Source organism: Neovison vison, chromosome 10 (genome assembly GCF_020171115.1).
Source record: "Neovison vison isolate M4711 chromosome 10, ASM_NN_V1, whole genome shotgun sequence".
In the NCBI taxonomy this organism is placed as follows: domain Eukaryota; kingdom Metazoa; phylum Chordata; class Mammalia; order Carnivora; family Mustelidae; genus Neogale; species Neogale vison.
In genome coordinates, this window is record NC_058100.1 from 72,815,488 (window position 1) to 72,834,088 (window position 18,601).

The 18,601-nt window shown below is 57.5% G+C and overlaps 1 protein-coding gene across 2 annotated transcripts in view; it reads left to right on the forward strand.

The window, feature by feature from the left end:
- Positions 1–16,391, forward strand: part of SOX13 (SRY-box transcription factor 13) — a 45,221-nt gene extending 28,830 nt beyond the window's left edge. The window contains exons 2-14 of one of the 2 annotated variants that reach the window (XM_044267667.1): positions 4,427–4,625; positions 5,763–5,874; positions 6,187–6,273; positions 7,449–7,621; positions 7,988–8,056; positions 8,485–8,599; positions 11,103–11,188; positions 11,425–11,587; positions 11,973–12,082; positions 12,230–12,326; positions 12,622–12,765; positions 13,730–13,946; positions 14,558–16,391. In XM_044267667.1, the coding sequence (XP_044123602.1) occupies positions 4,428–4,625; positions 5,763–5,874; positions 6,187–6,273; positions 7,449–7,621; positions 7,988–8,056; positions 8,485–8,599; positions 11,103–11,188; positions 11,425–11,587; positions 11,973–12,082; positions 12,230–12,326; positions 12,622–12,765; positions 13,730–13,946; positions 14,558–14,834 (1,848 nt within the window). In that variant the 5' untranslated portion in view covers position 4,427 and the 3' untranslated portion in view covers positions 14,835–16,391. The remainder of the gene's footprint in view (positions 1–4,426; positions 4,626–5,762; positions 5,875–6,186; positions 6,274–7,448; positions 7,622–7,987; positions 8,057–8,484; positions 8,600–11,102; positions 11,189–11,424; positions 11,588–11,972; positions 12,083–12,229; positions 12,327–12,621; positions 12,766–13,729; positions 13,947–14,557) is intronic. The other variant, XM_044267668.1, reaches the window with a different exon arrangement.
- The last annotated feature ends 2,210 nt before the right edge of the window (positions 16,392–18,601 follow it).

Below are 18,601 nucleotides of genomic sequence, written 5' to 3' on the forward strand. Positions count from 1 at the left end.
TTAGGAAGCCATACGCATTCCGTAGAAACCATACTTGGAGTTTGGATCTTTTCCGGCGCTGGTGGTTATGCGGTATGATGCTCCCTCGTGATGTCCCGCAGCGGTGGCCTCCCGGGCAACCACGAGACACACTCCCAGTGCTTCTGGGCCTGTCGTCCGCGTTCAGTACAGTATCAGTAAGCTACACGAGATACTCAACACTTTATTATACAGTAGGCTTGGTTTAGCTGATCTTGCCAACTGTAGGCTAGCTAAGTGTTCGCGTTCGGGGTGGGCTAGGCGAAAGCCCGCACCGTTCACTGGGTTAGGTGGAGTATAAGCAGGTTCGACTTAACGATATTTTCAACTCACGATGGGTTTACTGGGACTTAACCTCATCATACGTTGGGGGAAGACTTGTGATCGCTGTCACTTTGGTTACGTGTCCACATCTGCCTTGTGCTGTTTTGCCGAACTGTATTCTACTCTGATTGTGTAGGACTGTTGGGCACCTTCTGTGCTAGACTCGGGGGCCACTGTGATGAGCCAAAACAGTGCCCTGGGGTGGGGGGTGGGGGGCGGGCTCTCCTGCTACTGGGCCAGGCAGAAATGAACGAAGCATGTAAAGGTCTCTTACCACTGTGCTAAGTACCCCAAAGGCCAAGTTTAGGGTGTCCTAAGAAGGTAAAACAGGCACATCTTATAAAGTCTGGAGTGTTAGGGAAAGGCTCATTTCTTCAGATTGGGTATTCTTATTTTGCTGAGGAGGAAATGAGTTCAGAGAGGTGAAGTCACTTGCTCAAGATGGCACAGCAATTTGGGCAGAGTTGGCTTTTAGATGTGTGCAGGCCTGTTTCAGCCCTTTTCTCTCAACCACCTGATTCTAGGAGCATCCTGGGCTCTGACAACTTGATGGCTACCCTCTGTTAATCTTCATGGGCACTAGTGAGAAAGGGTTTCTTCTATCCATTACACAAATAAGGAGATAGAAGAAGCTCAGTTAAGTGACTTGCTTAAGGTCACACACGTCAGCTGGTGGCAGAACTCCAGGTTGGGGAGCTCGAAAGCCTGTTCCACTGACCACCCACCACCCCCCAAGTCCCCTTGTCCTACAGCTAGAGCCTGCACCGCTCAGCTGCCAAGTAGCAGAGGACGGCACCTCGACTCCGTCCCCGTCACCAGGTTTTTTCTCTCCTTTAGTTTTATCACCTATAGCTTCCCCTCTGTGCTGGGAGAAATGAGAGCGGGATGGGTCGGGTCCAGAGCTTGGCGCTGATCCTCTCCGAGGGCCTCTCGTGTCTGTGGGCTGAGAAGGGGACCACTCCTTGAGCAGGCCTGTGCTCCAGGAACTCCTCGAGAGGGAGGGAAGAAACTGCCCACGGACCCTCTCCCCACAGAACACGAGACCCTGGGAGGAGCCAATCAGGTCTGGGCTGTTGATTCTCCATCAACAAATGGGTCCCGAGAGACCAGCGGAGAGCCAGTGCCCAGGGCCCAAAGTTGAGGCAGACGCCTGTAGAAGTGGAAGGGACCTTGTCTGGGCAGTAGGACCTGGCAGGGTTACTTGGTGGGCACCACGTCCTGGTGAACAGATGGACGCCTCCAGGCCAGCTTGGCTGGTCACTGGGAGTCCTTTGTTGGCAGCAGAGGCTCTGCCAGAGACCGGGATGAACCAAGCTCTCCAACATAAAGCTAAACCCCAGTATCCAGCTGGGGTACTCTTGGGGGCTAAGTGTGGGTTAAAAAGGCCATCGGTGCTCCAAGGGAGATGTCCTAATGCAGCATTTTCCAGCAGAAATAACAAATCGAGCCTCGTGCGTAATTTTAAATTCTGCAGTAACCACATTAAGAAGTGTAAAAAGAAACAAGTGAAAACAATTTCATTTAGTTCCATGTATCCAAAACATAATAATTTCAACATAGAATCAATAGCCATTTATTCATGAGCTAGGTTACGTTCTGGTTTTCAGCCTAAGCCTCGGAAACCGGGCTGTAGGTTACACCCCCATTTGCACCGGTACTGGCCGCGTTGTGAGCGCTGTGGCCGCAGGTGGTGGGCGGCTACGGTGGTGGGCAGTGCCGTCCTAGAGTTAATTAGGTCTGTTAATCACCTCTGCCTTCACCTTGGGCCCTGGGGGCATGGATGGCGGCTCAGCCTTTTGCTGTGGGGGGCGCAGTACCAGAACCACCGAGGCCTTGAGGCCCGCTGACCACTCCTGTACCCGTGTGCCCACGTGCCCAGCTGTGCCCCCGGGGTCTCTGGGCTGCAGTGGGAGAAAGGCTTGGAGGTAGGAGCTGGTGGGACAGGATGGAGGCGAAAACCCCTTAGGACCCGAGTGGAGAGCGAGGAGGTGACCTGGTGGCCTGCCCACGCCCGGCAGAGCGGTGGGTGTGGGAGAGGCCGCGGAGCTGCCAGGGATCACAAGCCCACAGGCCCGCATTGTTCGCCTGTCACACTTCCTTTGGCTTTATTGCCTTTGTCCAACACCCTATTGTCTGGTTTCCTTTTGTCCCCCTTTCAGCCCCGCTGCCTTTTATTTTCCAGCCGGCCTGGTTGTTTTCATTTCTTTTGTCTGAAGTTCCTGAGAGGAAGGTTTTATTTTCAGCGGTTTGATTAATTCACAGCTTGAGCCCAGGGTTTGTTTGTTATGTAATTGCTGCCCTCAGCTTCGGGATAATACCCCCCTCCCCACCCGCCCCGCCCCCCACCTCCCCACCTCTGCCCGGGCCCTGGCTGGGCGCCCCTCCCTGTGCCCGGATGGGCCGAGCCGCCCGCTTCCTGGACACTGGCCAGGCCCCTGCGTGGTGACAGGGGACCCCGGGGCCGGGCCCCGGAGCCGGATCCCAGAACCTTTTCTCCCAAACCGGGGTTCTTAGGGTTGGGTCTGCCCAGCTCTGCTTCCCCTGGTCCTGGGTTCCATGTCGGTCCCCAGGGTACCCCGCCCTTTGAAAGTGGCATGAGTTTGCTCTGGTGAGACGGCATCGAATCAAACACACCTTACTCAGCTGTAACTGTTTTATATAAAACTATAAAACACCACATGGGACGTCTGGATCCAGCGTGTAGCCTCACGTCTCTGTTCCAGGAAACATTTTGTTTTACAGAGTTGATGCCCTATAGGGTTCTACCCCTGCAATTCAGTTTTAAGGGATGTTTTGCTGTATCCGATCTGTGCCTTATCACTCCTCTCCTAAAAATGTAATGCCCCTGCAGAAATTCTTAAAATTTCTATTTAACAGTGCTTCTCAAACTAGTGGGTGTCGAATCACTGTAGGGTTTGTTGCAGTAGTTTCCTGCTCTGCCCCCAGTTTCCGATTTGCGGGTGACCCATGACTAACTCCCACGCAGCCCCCGGCCCGCGCGGACTGTGGGTCCCTTGTAGGGACCGCGTTTCTGCGGTGCCTCAACACGGGGTGCTTAACAAGTGCCACGCAACGTCCTGAACGGATGCATTTTAGCATTGCCTAGTTCTCAGAACTGCCCATTTTACAGATGAGGAAATGGGTGTGGCGAGGTTCAGTAAGTTTCCCAAGGTCCCGTAGAGAGTGTAGGACCTACGGGTACCTGGAACTTGCTGCTGCTGGGTGTCCCCACTGGTCTGGTCACTGTGACCTTGGAGCAAGTGCACTGGGTGGCCTCTGCTGCTTTGGCTCTGAGCCTGGCATGACCAGCGGCATCGCTGCCTGGGATCCTTCCATTGCTGAGCTGTTTCTGGTGTGTGTGTGGGGTAGGGGGGTGGCACAGGGGAGGCAGTGATGGGAGCAGTGAGTGCAGAGGCTGCTTATGGGAGGCATTGCAGATGCCTACAGGGGCCCATGAGAGAGGCTCTAAAGGAGAGACTCTGGCTAGAGAAAGGAAAGTATTTTTCTTCGAGCCTTACATCTCTAAGTTTGTTTATTTCCCCACTTTTGGTGGATATAGGATTATAAAAATAGCTCACTTTTATCTTTTTTTTTTTTTTCACTTTTATCTTGAAAAAAGGGATAAATGTGTATATGGGGTAGTTAACACTTGGTTCCTCTTTTGTGGGGGGCAGTAGGGAGTGGTAGGGACTTGGGGAAAACTGGCCTGTCCATGGAGGGCACCTGCTACTTAATTCCAGCCCATCGTCGCCCTGGACCAACTTCAAGAGCTGTTCAGGTCCAGATTAAGAGATGTCTTGCGACTTAAAAAAATCTTTGTCAGCTAATTACACACACACACAGAGTTTTCACTTTGCTGGGCTCCGAAACTGCCAGTTGATCATCTCTCCCCTCCTTTGGTGGACCATCCCACCAACCAGCTCCAACAAGGCAACAGGCAGGGCCTGCTGAGGGCTGGGCCTGATTGACTGCAGACCTTCCTATTTAAGAAAAGCGCAGGGCTAAAGACTCTTCCCTGATTTTTTTCCACGAGGCTGGAGTGGCTGAGTCCACCATCGGTTTCCCTCTGCTCCTCCTCCCTCAGGATGTCCATGAGGAGCCCGGGCTCTGCCCAGCTGGCCCCGGATGGCGTTGGCACCATGGTGAACTGTACCGTCAAGTCGGAAGGGAAGAAGGAGCCCTGCCATGAGGCCCTCCAGGGCTCGGCCGCCGCAGCTGAACCTCAGCCCGGAGACCCAGCCCGGGCTCCCCAGGATGCTGTTGACTCCCAAGCTCCAGCCCAGGTGCCTGGCACTTTCCCTGGGGCTCCTGGGTCAGTGTCCCTGCCTTGCCTTTGTAGCCACACCCATGTGCCATCCCCAGCCTCTCCTTGAGGCAGGGTGGGCGCCCACTCCCCTAGCTGGGCAGACGGGAGGCAGAACATCTGTTGCTGGGGCAAGACTTCGGTGGGTGGGGAATGGCTGCTAAGTCAGGCCACCTGTCCCAGGGTACGCTGTCTCACCCCTGCTCACCTGGTACTCTTCACCCACGTGTGACCAGTCCTCACCTCTGAGGACTCATTGGAGAGACAGGATACATCTGCTCGAGGTTTACCTACCATATGATAGGAGAAAATCAGCCTCATTACCTGAGCCTGAGATCAGCTGCCATTAAAGACCATCCAGTCCCCCATCCTTAAGATGAAGGCATTCTGAACTACATGAGCAGGGAGGGTTCTTGGAATCCTTAAAATTCCTGATTCTGTGCAAGAGCTGTAAAAAGGGGGAATGTGTAATTAAAACCAAATGAATGAAAAAGAGAATTTTAGGGTTCTGAGGAGGGATCCAGCCTGGAGGGGTCTGTGGGAGGGGTTGGGGGTCCGGGTAGTGCTGAGGAAGACTTCCTGGAGGAGTAGGGCCTTGAGGTGGGCCTTAAAGAACCGAGGGAACTCCGCTGAGCAGAGTTGGGGGGTGGTGATGCCCTAAGGAGGGTGAGGCGGGGTCCCCCACCAGCCGCAGCTGTGGCTGTGCGCAAGGGAGTCATGAGGACGAGCTCGCTGGCCACTCGGACTGCGGCAGTGAGCCTCGTTCACGTGCATTTGCGTCCTTGATCCCGCAACAGCCCTGACAGGGGAGGTATTTATAGTTCTGTTTTCAGAAGAGGGAAGTAAGTCAGGTTCAGAGAAGTTCAGAGTCTCATGTGGGATCAAGCGCCTCGTGAGTCACTGAGCCAGGCCTGAAATCCTGATCTCTGGTCTGCAAACCTTTTCTGCCTTCACTATATGGGGCAAAGCCAGAGGGAGGGTTGGGAAGATGGGGAGAGAGGGCCTGGCGGGGGGTGGTGGTGGTGGAGAGGGAGTGCACGTCCCAGGGCTGCTCGGGTCCCCCTGCAGTCTGCCCCCTTCTCTTGAGGGAGACAGTGACATGCAGTGTGTGTTGTAGGACTGTAGCTCCCCTGAGAGCAATGGGTCCCCGGAACCCAAGAGACCGGGAGCTTCTGAGGCTGCCTCTGGAAGCCAGGAGAAGCTGGACTTCAACCAACATTTAAAAGAAGGTAGGATGTCTGGGAGCACCTAGGTGGCTTGGTCTGTGAAGCTTCTGACTTGGGCTCGGGTCATGATCTCGGGGTCTTGGGATTGAGCCCCAAATCAGGCTTCCTGCTCAGGAGGAGTCTGCTTCTCCCTCTGCTGCTCCCCCTGCTCGTGCTCACTCGCGCGCTCCCTCTCTCTCTCCCTCTCTCGCTCTCTCTCTCTCTCAAATAAAATCTTGGGGTGGGGAATAAGGCAGGGTAAGACGTCTGCCCTGGTTGGAGGCGGGCATGGAGGGTGCTGGGAATACTGTTCTTCATCCCTTTCGTATCTTCTAGTCGTGCCCGCTATTGAGAAGCTACTGTCCAGTGACTGGAAGGAGAGGTTTCTGGGAAGGAGCTCTGTGGAAACCAAAGATGTCAAAGGTGAAGGCCCATGTGGGTAGACAGGGGAGGGTATCTAAACCCTTTCCCTCTTCCCAGCCTGGCCATGCAATCTGGGCCTATAGGGCTATTTGGGTGGGGAGGTGGTCTCTGGGTCCCCTCCTGCCTGGCCTCGGGGGTCGGCACCATCCCTCCTCTGGGAACTGAGTATTCCATCTGGCCTCTCTGGCAGGCGAGGCCTGGTGGGAATCATGGTCCTTGAGTATCTTATAGGAACCCTTGTGACCCCTGGCAGGTCACTGCCACTTCCCGGATCTGTGTCTAACTGTATCAGATGAGCTGGACGTGCCCTTTCACTGCTAAAAATGAATTCTGGGCCACCAGGACCTCACTAAGTAAATTCAAGGGCTGCTGCTTGGTGCCTGAGCGTGGCTGCTTTCCCAGTGTGGTCGGTCACAACCCCAGGGGAGCTTGAAGAGCGTACGGATGCCCATACTCCACTCTACCTGCTGAATGAGAACTCCAGGGGCTGGGAACCTGGGCGTGTGTATTTGTCGAAGGTTCCCTGAGTGATTCTGAGGCGAGTGGTCTGCAGCTTGGCCCGGTGGCATCCGTCACGAGCTCAGCTGGAGGACAGGAAGCAGTGGCCCTTACTGGGCAAGAACCATGTTCCAGATTCTGGACTAAGCCTTACCTTCATTATCCTAGCCCCACGGCACCCTTGTGAAGGGACCGTTCTTGTGCTCATCTGTACATTAAAAAATCCGAAGCACAGAGAAGCAGTTACTTGTCCAAGAGCCCCCAGACAGGATCCGTTCAAGTGGGAATTTGAACCCCGGGTTTCCGCGTGCCTCCTGCGTCTTATTCCAAGGCCTGAGTGGCGAGTCCCGCTGGCCCCTCCTGTGGGATAGTTACCCACACTGATCCTGCAGCTTGGGGCACTCGGGAGCCTCCAAGAAGTGATGCGGGACTGAGAAGTCCCACGGCCAGCATTTCCAGGGGCTGGAAGCAGTGGCTGTGGGTGGGAACCTTCTGGGGCAGGTGGTTGTCGGACTGCAAGCAAGCCCCCTCCGGAGCAAGGATCGTGTCTCCGTCCTCTGTCACTTAGCCCCTAACAGGGACCCGGGCAGTAGCAATTGCCCAGTGAACCTCAGGTGGATGGGCAGATGGCCAGAAAAACAACATTTCTCACCAGTGGTTGTTTCCTTGTGGAGCAGGGACCCAGGAGAGCCTGGCCGAGAAGGAGCTCCAGCTCCTGGTCATGATCCACCAGCTGTCCACGCTGCGGGACCAGCTCCTGACGGCGCACTCCGAGCAGAAGAACATGGCTGCCATGCTGTTCGAGAAGCAGCAGCAGCAGATGGAGCTGGCCCGGCAGCAGCAGGAGCAGGTAGGTCCTGGGTGGTGTCTGGCTGGCTGGGGGAGGGGGAGGCTATCAGGGCCTGGAGGGAAGCACACTGGGGGCAGCCCTGGCAAGTGCAGGCCCGAGGCTGGGGGCAGGGGCCCTAGGAGTCCCAGAGCTGCCCTCTGGACAGCCCTGTGGGGGCCCGGGGAGCAGAGGGGGCCTGCAGGGCTCTGTGTGAGGGCAGCTGGCTGCTTCCTGCCCCACCTCCCGCAGCTCGTGGAGAGGGGGAAGGCCTGTGAAGGGGGGCTGCCTGCTGCCTGCCCTGTCCAGGGCACGGTATGTGCGGGGGTGGCGGGCGCCGGGCTGGGGCTGGGGCTGATGGCCGTGCCCCCTGCTCTTTCCTGCTGTCAGATCGCCAAGCAGCAGCAGCAGCTGATTCAGCAGCAACATAAGATCAACCTCCTCCAGCAGCAGATCCAGGTAAAGAAGGGGGGTGGCCAGAGGGCGGGGAGGGGGGCGGTGATGCCAGCTGGGACATGCCAGGAACAGGGAGGGACGGGGCACAGATTAAGTGGAATTACTCAGACATGACCCTGAGGAGGGGGCTCATTTCTGCTCTGACCAGGGACCCTCGTCACCTTCCTCTGTTCTAAGGGAGTGGCCGGACGATCTTCGTCCCCAGCTGGGGCTGAGCTGAGGGCAGGTAGCAGGAGGGGATGTGGGGTCCGCTGGAGCCTTTTGAAGATTGGCCCTGTACCAGATACCGGGCCTCCAGTGTCTGGGGTCTCTCTGCCTCCTACATCAGGGGTCCCCCCGCCGGCACCATGTGCCCCCCCAGCCCCCGTGCCGTGTCCTGGGCTGAGCTGTGTGGGCCCACAGGGACTCACACAGGGTTTCTTCGCCCTCAGCAGGTCAACATGCCTTATGTCATGATCCCGGCCTTCCCCCCGAGCCACCAGCCCCTGCCTGTCACTCCCGAGTCCCAGCTGGCCTTGCCTATTCAGCCCATCCCCTGCAAACCAGGTGAGTGGGGTGGGGTGTGGTTGCTACCAGAGGCTGTCCTGAGGTTCGGGAAGGAGCCCGGGACCGCAGTCCTGCATTCCTTTGCCACGTGGCCTTCCCAGGCTTCACTTTTGGATCTGTCTAGTGGAAGAAGAATCCCTTCTTTCTGAACTTCACTGTGAGAATGAAACACAGTAGCACTTCAACAGTAAGCAGTACTTTGCAGACAGAAGCGAGTGTGGCCGCCGGTCTGGGTGCAGTTTGCCCAACTCTGGTACCTTTACTGGACCAGAATAGTAACTTCTCGGACATTCACTGAGGTGTCTATTTCCCAAACTCACACTCATTTTTTTTTTAAAGATTTGATTTATTTGACAGAGATTACAAGCAGGCAGAGAGGCAGGTGGGGTCGGGAGCAGGAAGCAGACTCCCTGCTGAGCAGAGAGCCCGATGCGGGGCTCGATCCCAGGACCCTGAGATCATGACCTGAGCCGAAGGCTGAGGCTTGAACCCACTGAGCCACCCAGGTGGCCCCCTCACTCACTCTTGTCTCTCCCCAACTGTGCCCCTTCTGCCCCACCACCGAAGTCCGGTGAACACAGACTGAGCGCCAGCCACCTGTGAGACGCTGTGTTGTCCAGCGGCCGTGGGGTGATCAGGGTGGACTTGGAGCTCCCGGAATATGCAGTCTGGGGAGGGAGGAAAGATACTCGTAACCGGGCAGTCTGAGAAGGCTTTCTGAGGAGGTCAGAAATTAATTGGGGCCTGGGAGGTGGACTGTGGGTTTGAAGCTGGGAGCTGAGGGTCGAGGGCAGTCTGAGGCGGAGACCCTGGAGCCTGAGGCCCGAAGCTGGCCAGGGTTGGAGTTGAGGGGAGCGCGTGATGGGGTGGTCATGGAACAGGCTGGCGAGGGAATTTTTTGTAGAACCAGATATACTTGAACGATTGAATAGAGGGTGTGTTGTCACACCGACTGTGGGTGACGGGGAGCAGAGAGGGACGGGGGGTACCAGCTGGAGCGTGAACCATTGTGGGGGTGCTGCTCAGGAAGTTCTGGGACAGCCGGACAGCCTGCACTCGGGCGGAGGTGGTAGGACAGAGGCACAGGGTATTCGTAGGCCAGGATAATGGATTCTTTGCGAAAGGTGACAGGGCAGGGATGTTGCCTATAGTTGCCCCAGGAGTGGGGACTGCTTTTAGGTCGAGTCCCTCGGGTTCACCCTCCCTGTTCTATGTGCGAGACCAGGCCAGTGAGTTCCTGTCCTGCCACCAGGACCTGTGGACTAGGGGCACAGTTCGCGGGTTACTGACTCTACTGTTGCTTCATTCTACACGAGGCACCCCAGGGGGATGGGGACACAGAGGACTGAAAAAGTTAGGCCCTGTCTTTCAGGAAGCTTCTAGCCGGGAAGGTAGGGAGACTAGGAAGGGGGAACAGGCCAGCAGCATGGACCCCGTTTGTAACTCCAGGTGACTAGAGCTGCCAGAGTGAGGAGGGCAGGGCCTGGGGGTATTGGGGTGCGCCTGTCCCCGTGCTTTCTGGACAAGGGAGGCAGGAAGTAAGCTGTGGAAGTCCTCAGTTGGCCAGACTGCCACCTGCTTTGTTGGCTCCAGAATCCTAGTAAGCAGAGGGCCCTTCTCCAAACCCGGTGTGGAGTGCCTTTCCCAAGCTCACGAGCCCTACACGGTGCCCTGACGCCTACTGTACCAGGTCCGCAAACTCCCAAGGTTGCCCATCCTGGGCCAGTCTCCTTTCCCCCAACTTGGCTTTCAGCCCGCTGCTCCCCTCTGCCTGGCCGCCTGCAGCCACTAGCCCCAAGGAGCCTGCTCCGGCCACCCCGCTGGAACCCAGCTCTCCGGCATGCTGCCCACGCGGGCCGTATCCTCACCGGCCTTGGGCTTAGTGCTTTGTGTACACAGCTCCGCTCTCCACCTGAATCGTCCGCTCCTTGACGCGGGGCTGGGTTGAGGGCGAGTGAGGTGAGCCCAGTAGGATGAAGAGTTTGGGGGCTGCGTAAAGGGGAAAGGATGGGCTGTGGCGTCTCGAGGACCCGGATTCCCGGGTCTGTGTTCCCATTTCTGAGCTATGTGGGCAACCCGTCTTTCGTCTTCCCATCTCTGTTTCTCTGCACACTGGGGTGCTGGGCCGAGAGCCTGTTGTACGCCCCACGCTAGGGATTACCGTGAGCCACTGCGGGAGACGGGCTAACATGGGGAGCGGCTTTCGTACTCCAAACATAGTGGGTACGGAACACAAGTACTCGTAGAGCGAGCACTGGTTTATACCCGTCCTCTGTCACCACTGGGTTGGAACCTGAGGTTCTGTGGGTTGGGAAGGGCAGGGCAGCCGGGCATGAGGGCATGGGAGGCCCTCGGCACTCTGGGGCTGGGGAGAGACCTGTCTGGAAGCAAACTGGGCCGGCTGCGAGCCTCTGTCCCCTTGGTACCGCTGGGACCTCGTCAAGCAGGCCATCTGCTGTTCTGTGCTCATCCAGGACTTTTCTCCTTGCCGCCTTTTCCATAGTGGATTACCCCCTGCCGCTGCTGCACACGCCCCCTGCCCCCGTGGTGAAGAGGCCGGGGGCCATGGCTGCCCACCACCCCCTGCAGGTACTGTCCCCTCCACCCTGCCCCTGGCCTGGGGCAGCCTCCCTTGCATGGGATGGCTGGGGTTGCCTCCCTAGGAGGTGATGGGGGCCCTCCTCTGTCCTTGTTCACCTGTTCCTGCCATCTGCTTGTCTGTCCCCGGTTTGCTTGTCTGTTTCGCTGTTACCGTGTGTCCCCTCTGTCCCTCTGGATCTCCGTTAGTGTCTTTCTCAGCCTCTGATCTCTGGGGTCTCCCTCAGGAACCCTCCCAGCCCCTGAACCTCACGGCCAAACCCAAGGCCCCCGAGCTGCCCAGTGCCTCCAGCTCCCCCAGCCTGAAGATGAACAATTGTGGACCCCGCCCCCCGAGCCATGGGGCCCCCACACGGGACCTGCAGGCCAGCCCGCCCAGCCTGCCACTGGGTAAGCTTTCTGCCAGGAGGGCATCCTTTGGCCCTGGGCATGTCCTTCCCTTCTCTGGCTTATAGTTTCTGGAAAGTGGGTTAGACCTGCCTTTGGCCTCTTTGTTTCCACACTTAGCATCTCAGAAGCTCCCCTGCTCTCTGGCCCCCCACCAGATCTGACCGGGCATCTCCACATCAGGGATCCAGGCCACTGAATTGCACAATTTCAGGGAAAGCGGTTCTCTAGTCTTTGGCACACTGTGCAACAGCCAACGTAAACTGTGCCGCCTTGTGGATGTGCGGTGCAGGGGGCAAGAGGGGACCCCAAGCCAGGTGAATAACTTGCAGGAGTAGCTTGGTGTGGACAGGGTTGACCCCCTCTGCTGCCCTTTGTCCTCCCATAGGCTTCCTCGGTGAAGGGGACGCTGTCACCAAAGCCATTCAGGATGCTCGACAGCTGCTGCATGGCCACAGTGGGGCGTTAGAGAGCTCTCCCAATGCTCCCTTCCGGAAGGTATGGCCCTCCACTCCCCTGCACCAGGGCTTAGGGATCCGACAATAGACTGCGGCTGGGACCACCCGAGGAGGGGTGAGTGAGGAGGGCAGTGGGGTGATGCAGAGGGCAGTGGAGTGATGTACCGATATCCTCTGTCAACCCCAGGACCTCATCAGCCTGGACACATCCCCGGCCAAGGAGCGGCTGGAGGAGAGTTGCGTGCACCCCCTTGAAGAAGCCATGTTGGGCTGCGACATGGACGGTGAGGGGAGGGCCCTCCTCTGATTCCCACAGGGCCCAGGGTGGGTCAGGTTGTCTCTGTCCCTGATGCCTTTTCTCCCATAGTCTGTCTCTGGAGTCCCCTTGTGTGTCTGTCCCTTCTCAGTCCCTAGTTTCTGGCTGGGCCTCTGATGAGGTCTTGCTGCTGGTGTCCATGGTGGCCGTGGGTGCCCCACCATCGCCCCCTAGTGATCAAGTTGGAGATGACTGCCGGCCCAGGAGGCCTCCTTACCCTAGAGGAGCTGCCCTGCTTGTCTGACTTCAGCCCTGTCCCCTAGGCTCCCGCCACTTTCCCGAGTCCCGCAACAGCAGCCACATCAAGAGGCCCATGAATGCCTTCATGGTGTGGGCCAAGGATGAGCGAAGGAAGATCCTCCAAGCCTTCCCAGACATGCACAACTCTAGCATCAGCAAGATCCTTGGTAAGGGGCAGTGAGTGGGGTGTCAGGGGCTCTCAGGGCTCCAGGAGACAGTGGTCTCCTTGCTGGGTGACAGTCCCCATCATCCTGACTTTCAGAGGAGTCTGGAGTCACAGGGGTCAGGCAGGATGTTTAGAGGCTAGGTCCTGGGGTCTTGAATCATTGTAGGGCTCTGCACCTAAGAAGTAGGGTGTGTGTGTATATGTGTGTGTGTACGTGTGTGTGCACGCACATGTGTGTAGATACACATTTTTTAACACCTGGTCTCTCCCTAATCTGTTATGCTTGCCCAGACCCTTGGATCTCTGGCTCTGGCAGGAAACAGGAAGGACTGGTGTTTCTGGGCTATCATTAGAAAGGTCTTTTAATTTTATATATATATATATATATATAATTAAATCAATAATTTTTACAAACGTTTTAATTAAACTCAAACTCCCAACCGAGAGTCAGATGCTCTCCTGACTGAGCCAGCCACTGCCCCAGGAGAAAGGTTTTTTTTAAAATTCTAGGTCCTGACTGGAGGTCAAGGAGGGATGGAGGGTAGGTGGGGCTAGAAGTTGGCCATTGTCTTCAAGACAGAGGCCCCCATGTCTTGTCAACCAAGACAGTTGACAAGGTGTTTTGCCTTAAGCAGGGGGCTGGGGGACTGTCTGTTGTTGGTGGCCTGGTGTTGGCTGTTTTGTTTATGCAAATCATGCAGACCAGAGGCCTCCCAGAAGTTGCTGGGTGGTTGGAGACCTGGGTGTTGGGTGTATAGTGCCAGTACATGTGCCAGCTTCATTCATTCATTCATTCATTCCTCGGACTCCGAGCAGCACCCGTGTTGGGCCAGGTTCTTGCTAAATGCTGGCGCATAGATCCGTTGTGGTTTCACTTGGGGACCCATGTCTCGGGGCCCCTGGGGGTGCTGGGGAGGGTGGGTGGAGCCCCGCACTGACAGCCCGCCCCCCGGGGGCTGGGCCAGGCTCCCGCTGGAAGTCCATGAGCAACCAGGAGAAGCAGCCGTACTACGAGGAGCAGGCAAGGCTGAGCCGCCAGCACCTGGAAAAGTACCCCGACTACAAGTACAAGCCGCGGCCCAAGCGCACGTGTATCGTGGAGGGCAAGCGGCTCCGGGTGGGCGAGTACAAGGCCCTGATGAGGACGCGGCGCCAGGACGCCCGCCAGAGCTACGTGACTCCGTGAGTCCCATGTCCCTGCGCTGCGAGGGCTGGTGTGGGGCTCCGGGGTGCTGTCTCTTGGCCTGGAACGCCCGTGTGTGTGGGCATTGTATGTGGGTGTCCCTGCGCCCACCCCGTGGGGCTGCAGGGGTGTAGGAGATAGGTTTGTGCCTGGCTGGGGGGGTTGGGGGGGGACTGGCCATGTGTACCTGGAGGAAAATGTGCATGTGAATCACAAGCTCCATGAAAAAATTCAGGGCTCCTAAAAACAAAGGTGATACGGTACAGGGAGTGCCTGACTTGACAGAAGCAAGTACCTTCATGGAGTCTTGCAAACGGAAATACAACTCCCCCTCCACCCTCACCCCATGCTGGGGCATTTAAGTTTAACTTCCAAATGCTGGATTTGTACATGATTCCCTGGGAGTATCCGGGGAGCACGCTCAGGCCCTGAGACCGCAGGTGTGTGCCGGTCTGTGGCTGACCGTGAACATGGCTGTGGGGAGGCCAGCCCTGGGAGCGAGAGAGAGAGCTGAAAGCACAGTGGTGGGGAGGGAGGGCATGCCCCAAAGTGGCTGTTAGGGGCTGCAAAGTGAGGGTCCCTCGAAACGTGCCTCCTCTCTGCCCTGTAGCCCCCAGGCCGGCCAGCTGCAGATGAGCTCCCCCGACGTCCTGTACCCGCGGGTGGCAGGCGTGCCCCTGGCTCAGCCCCTGGTGGAGCACTACGTGCCCCGGAGCCTGGACCCCAACATGCCTGTCATCGTCAACACCTGCAGCCTCAGGGAGGAGGGTGAGGCCACGGAAGACAGGCACTCGGTGGCGGAGGGCGAGCTGTACCGGTACAGCGAGGACGAGGACTCGGAGGGCGAGGAGAAGAGCGACGGGGAGCTGGTGGTGCTCACAGACTGATCCTAGCGGGATGGGTGGGCCTGGCCTCCTCCCCCGCCCCCCGGAAGACCTGGCCCTCAGCCCATGGGTGCAGCCAGCCGGCCTGGACTCTGTTGGTACTTGGACTTGGGCCTGTCGGGGAGAGGGGCACAGCTGTGCACTTGTAGATAGCCTCCTGGGGGGAAATGCCCTCCCCACCACCCCTGCGGCCGCGCCCAAGGAGCTGCTGGCCTTGCTGGGAGGACCTGTAGGGTGCTCTGGGGCTGAGGGCCTCGGCCGGCTGGGCCCATGACCGGTGGGGCTCATGGTCAGCGGACACTGTAGGACCCTCCCCTCCTGCGGGTCTCCTCACTCCAGGGGTGTGGCAGCTCCAGACCTGTCCCCCTAGGGCCACATGCTTTGTTTCCATTCTCGTCCTGGCTGGACCAGCCCCTGTAGGACCAACACCCTCTTCCATCCCACACCCCGCCCCCCTTCCCAAATCGCTCCTCTATCCCAGGATCACTTTGTACTTCGTGCAAAAAGGTCTGGCTGTCCTTCGCTGTCTTGATCTTCTGCCAAGCCTGTGGTGCCTCTGGCTGCTGTGTTGATGCGCGCGTATGTGTAGGTGTGCGCACACGCGTGTTTCCATCTGTTCACTTATTGCACAAGGGATTTACTGAGCCCCTGCTCCGTGCCAGGCACCGTTGCTAGGTTCCTGTGGGTGTCTCTCTCGATGCCACTCTTGCTTCTCTGGGGGCCTCTCCGTGCTTCACTGTCCCCAAATTGCTACCTCTTTGTCAGTCTGGGTGTCTCAGGTTCTGTGTGTCCTGTGTGTGTTTCTGTCCTCGTTTCTCTGCAGGGCTGTGCTTTTCTCCCTTTCTTGGGGTCTGCCTCTGCCCTTTGGACACCGCTGGTCAGCCCCAGAGCCCACCAGCCGCCCTGACCTCCCCCTGCCTTACCCTTCATTCCCTCCCTGCCTCTCCCCTGCTGGCTGGTTCCCACAGAGCCATTTTTAGCTCCGAGCAACATGGGAATGTGTTCAGCCTCCAAGGGGGTCTTAGTGCCCCAGTCCCTGGTCCCAGTCTGAGTGCTGGGAGTTGAGGATAGGAGGATTGATGCCCCGCCCCCCCTTCCTGACAGTTGACGGAAGCCCTGGAGAACCAGGGCTGCTCCTCATGGCAGCTGGTGAGTGGGCAGTGGGAGGGGGCTCCCCATTCTCAGTCAGGTGTGGGGAAGTTGCCTCAGCTCCTGCTCACAGGGACAAGTTGTATCCCCAAGAAGAACCCCACTGGCACCTGACTCCAAAGATCCAGAACAGCCCTTGGGTCAGGGTGGGAAGGGAACCCCAAACCCCACCGAGGCAGTTGCGGTGTCTGTGCCAACCCCCTCCCCCAGTCGCTTTCTCTTCCTCCCCCCTTCCCTTCCGCCCAACTTCTCTCCAGGCTGTTTCTTTTTTTATGACTGTAAACATAGATAGTGCTTTATTTTGTTAATAATAAGATAATGATGAGTAACTTAACCAGCACCTTTCTCCTGTTTACACTTGGGGAATTTTTTTGTTTTCTGTTGGCATAATAAAGACAGACCATTTCAGAATCTGGTCCTTGTGAGTGGGGGACCTGGGAGGCTGGCCTGGAGCCACGAGTCCTAACTGGCGCTAGCCCAGGCACCACTGCCCCCTTGTGGCAACTCCCCAGAACTTCGGGTGTGGGTTCTGGGAAGCCCAGGCCAAGTCTTTGGAGGGACAGAGGCCACCCAGAGAGCAGCCTGCACCCCGAAGAAGACACTGTCCCTGCCTCCAGGAGGTAAGCTAGACCTCCCCACACATTGGTCTACCCGGTCCTAAGAAGGAAGGCAGTAGGGAGTGCACCGTAAGCAGTCAGGAGGCCACTTCTGGCCTTGTGGCCTTGGCTGGGGAGGCGGGTGTCAGGTCTCCCATCTGGGCTTCATCTGCGGTTTAGCCTTATCTGTAGTCCTTACCTCCTTTTGGAGAAGGAGCCCCATGAAAACCTATTGAAAGCGGTGGACCCTTCTCCCAGGAAAGGGCTCCCATGGATGCCCCAGTCCATTTATGAGCCCTCCAGGATACTGAGTAATGAAGCAGAGGTGCCAGTGATGTGCTTGCTTCAGGGCTCTGTGACCTTTGTTTTGAATGAGGATTTCAAACACGTAAGGCACTAAGAGAAGTAACAGCCCATTAGACTTAAAAGGATTGATGACAAACCAAAACTTCCAAAATGCTTAACAACCATCAATAAAAAGACCAACTCCTTATTAGATAACAGCCCCGTTGCATGGAGTGGGGGCAGCAAAGCTGAAGGGTAATTCTAGTGGAAGAGTGAAACCTGGGTCAGATTAATAGAGGTTGTGTGTTCACAACCGGGGAGATAGGAGAGAGTGGTGATGAGAGAAGTTAGGTGTGCTTCATTCCAGGGTCTCTAACTCGGGACTGAAGACTCCCCCAGGAATTACTAGGTCCTGGCTACTGGCCTTTGCGTTTTTCCTGGGCCACACTCCCAGAGCTTCTCCTCTTCGCTCAGGTAGAATTAACAAGTATGGCCCAGCCTCCCTGGCCCCCCAGGGAAAGACGGAGGGGGTCCTTGGGAAGATGAGCAAGGCTGCCCTCTAGTGGTCATGGGGAGAATTGCTCATTTTAACTTGGCACTGACCTCTCCCATCAGACTCCACTACCCCTCTCACACTGTGTTTCTAACCAAATCAGGGCCGTCTGTCAGGACACTCCCAGCCAGGCTCACCCTCATCCTCTGCCAGTCCTGAGTTCGTCTCACTTCCCCATTCCCAGGTCCTCTGTGGCCTCAGCTGACGGGGGCCAAAACCATCCTCCTCCCACTACAGGAACCCTTGTCCTGCCCTCACGGAATCACATGCTCTGGATCCTTCCAGGATGGACAGTGCCCTCCATGAGGACTGTTGGTTGGTGCCCTGGAGCCCTATCCCTTCTGCCCTGGGAGAGGCAGCATAGGGTCACGCAGGCAATGAGGCCAGGATGAGAAGGTCCTAGTCCTTTCCGGGAAGCCTAGGGCATTCTCTGCCCGCTCTGTGCCTCCTGCAAAGGCTGAGGGTCAGAGCCCAGCAGAGATGAACCGCTGCCCTGGTGTGCTTTGGCTAGAACTCTGTAGAACCCACGCACCCTCCGTTCTGCCCCCTCCCCTTCCCTGGGGAGTTGCTGAGGCCTGGTGCTTGGAGCAGGGGCAAGGGGAGCTGGTTAGTCTGGGGTTGCAGTGAAAGGAGAGAGGACTCCAAGCTTTGAGGGGGAGGGGTCCTAAACTACCCCTCCCCCCCACCCTGCCCCCCACCTGTCTCCTCCTTCTGGAGCTCTGGAGGAATGAGGATGTTTTCTCTAAGTGGGGTGGTGCCTGCAGGTTCGCTCCTTTGGTGCAGGTGGTGGCGGGGGGCTGTAGGGGCACAGGATGGTACCTGGGGGGCCCTGTCCCAGCCATTCCCTGCTCACCACTGCAACACCGTCTCCAACGCTGTGACATCAAGGCCCCAGGAGGCTGGAAACGAAGCTGCCTTCGCAGTGGTTATTTCTGCCCTCAGCTCCAGAGGTGGATCTGAGAGGAACAAGGAGGGTGGGCACTGCCCTTTAGTCCACGAGAAGACCCTGCCCGCGAACACCTGACCCCATGGTACCCTTGAGGGGCCCTGCCTGCCCAGCCCTGGCACATCACTGGGCAAGGCCCACCCCCACGTCCTCTCCCATACCCTTCCTGGGCTTGGTACAGCTACCCCGGGGGGCCCCCCCTGGCTACATTGGATCACCGTGACCTTGAAGGCCCCAGCTG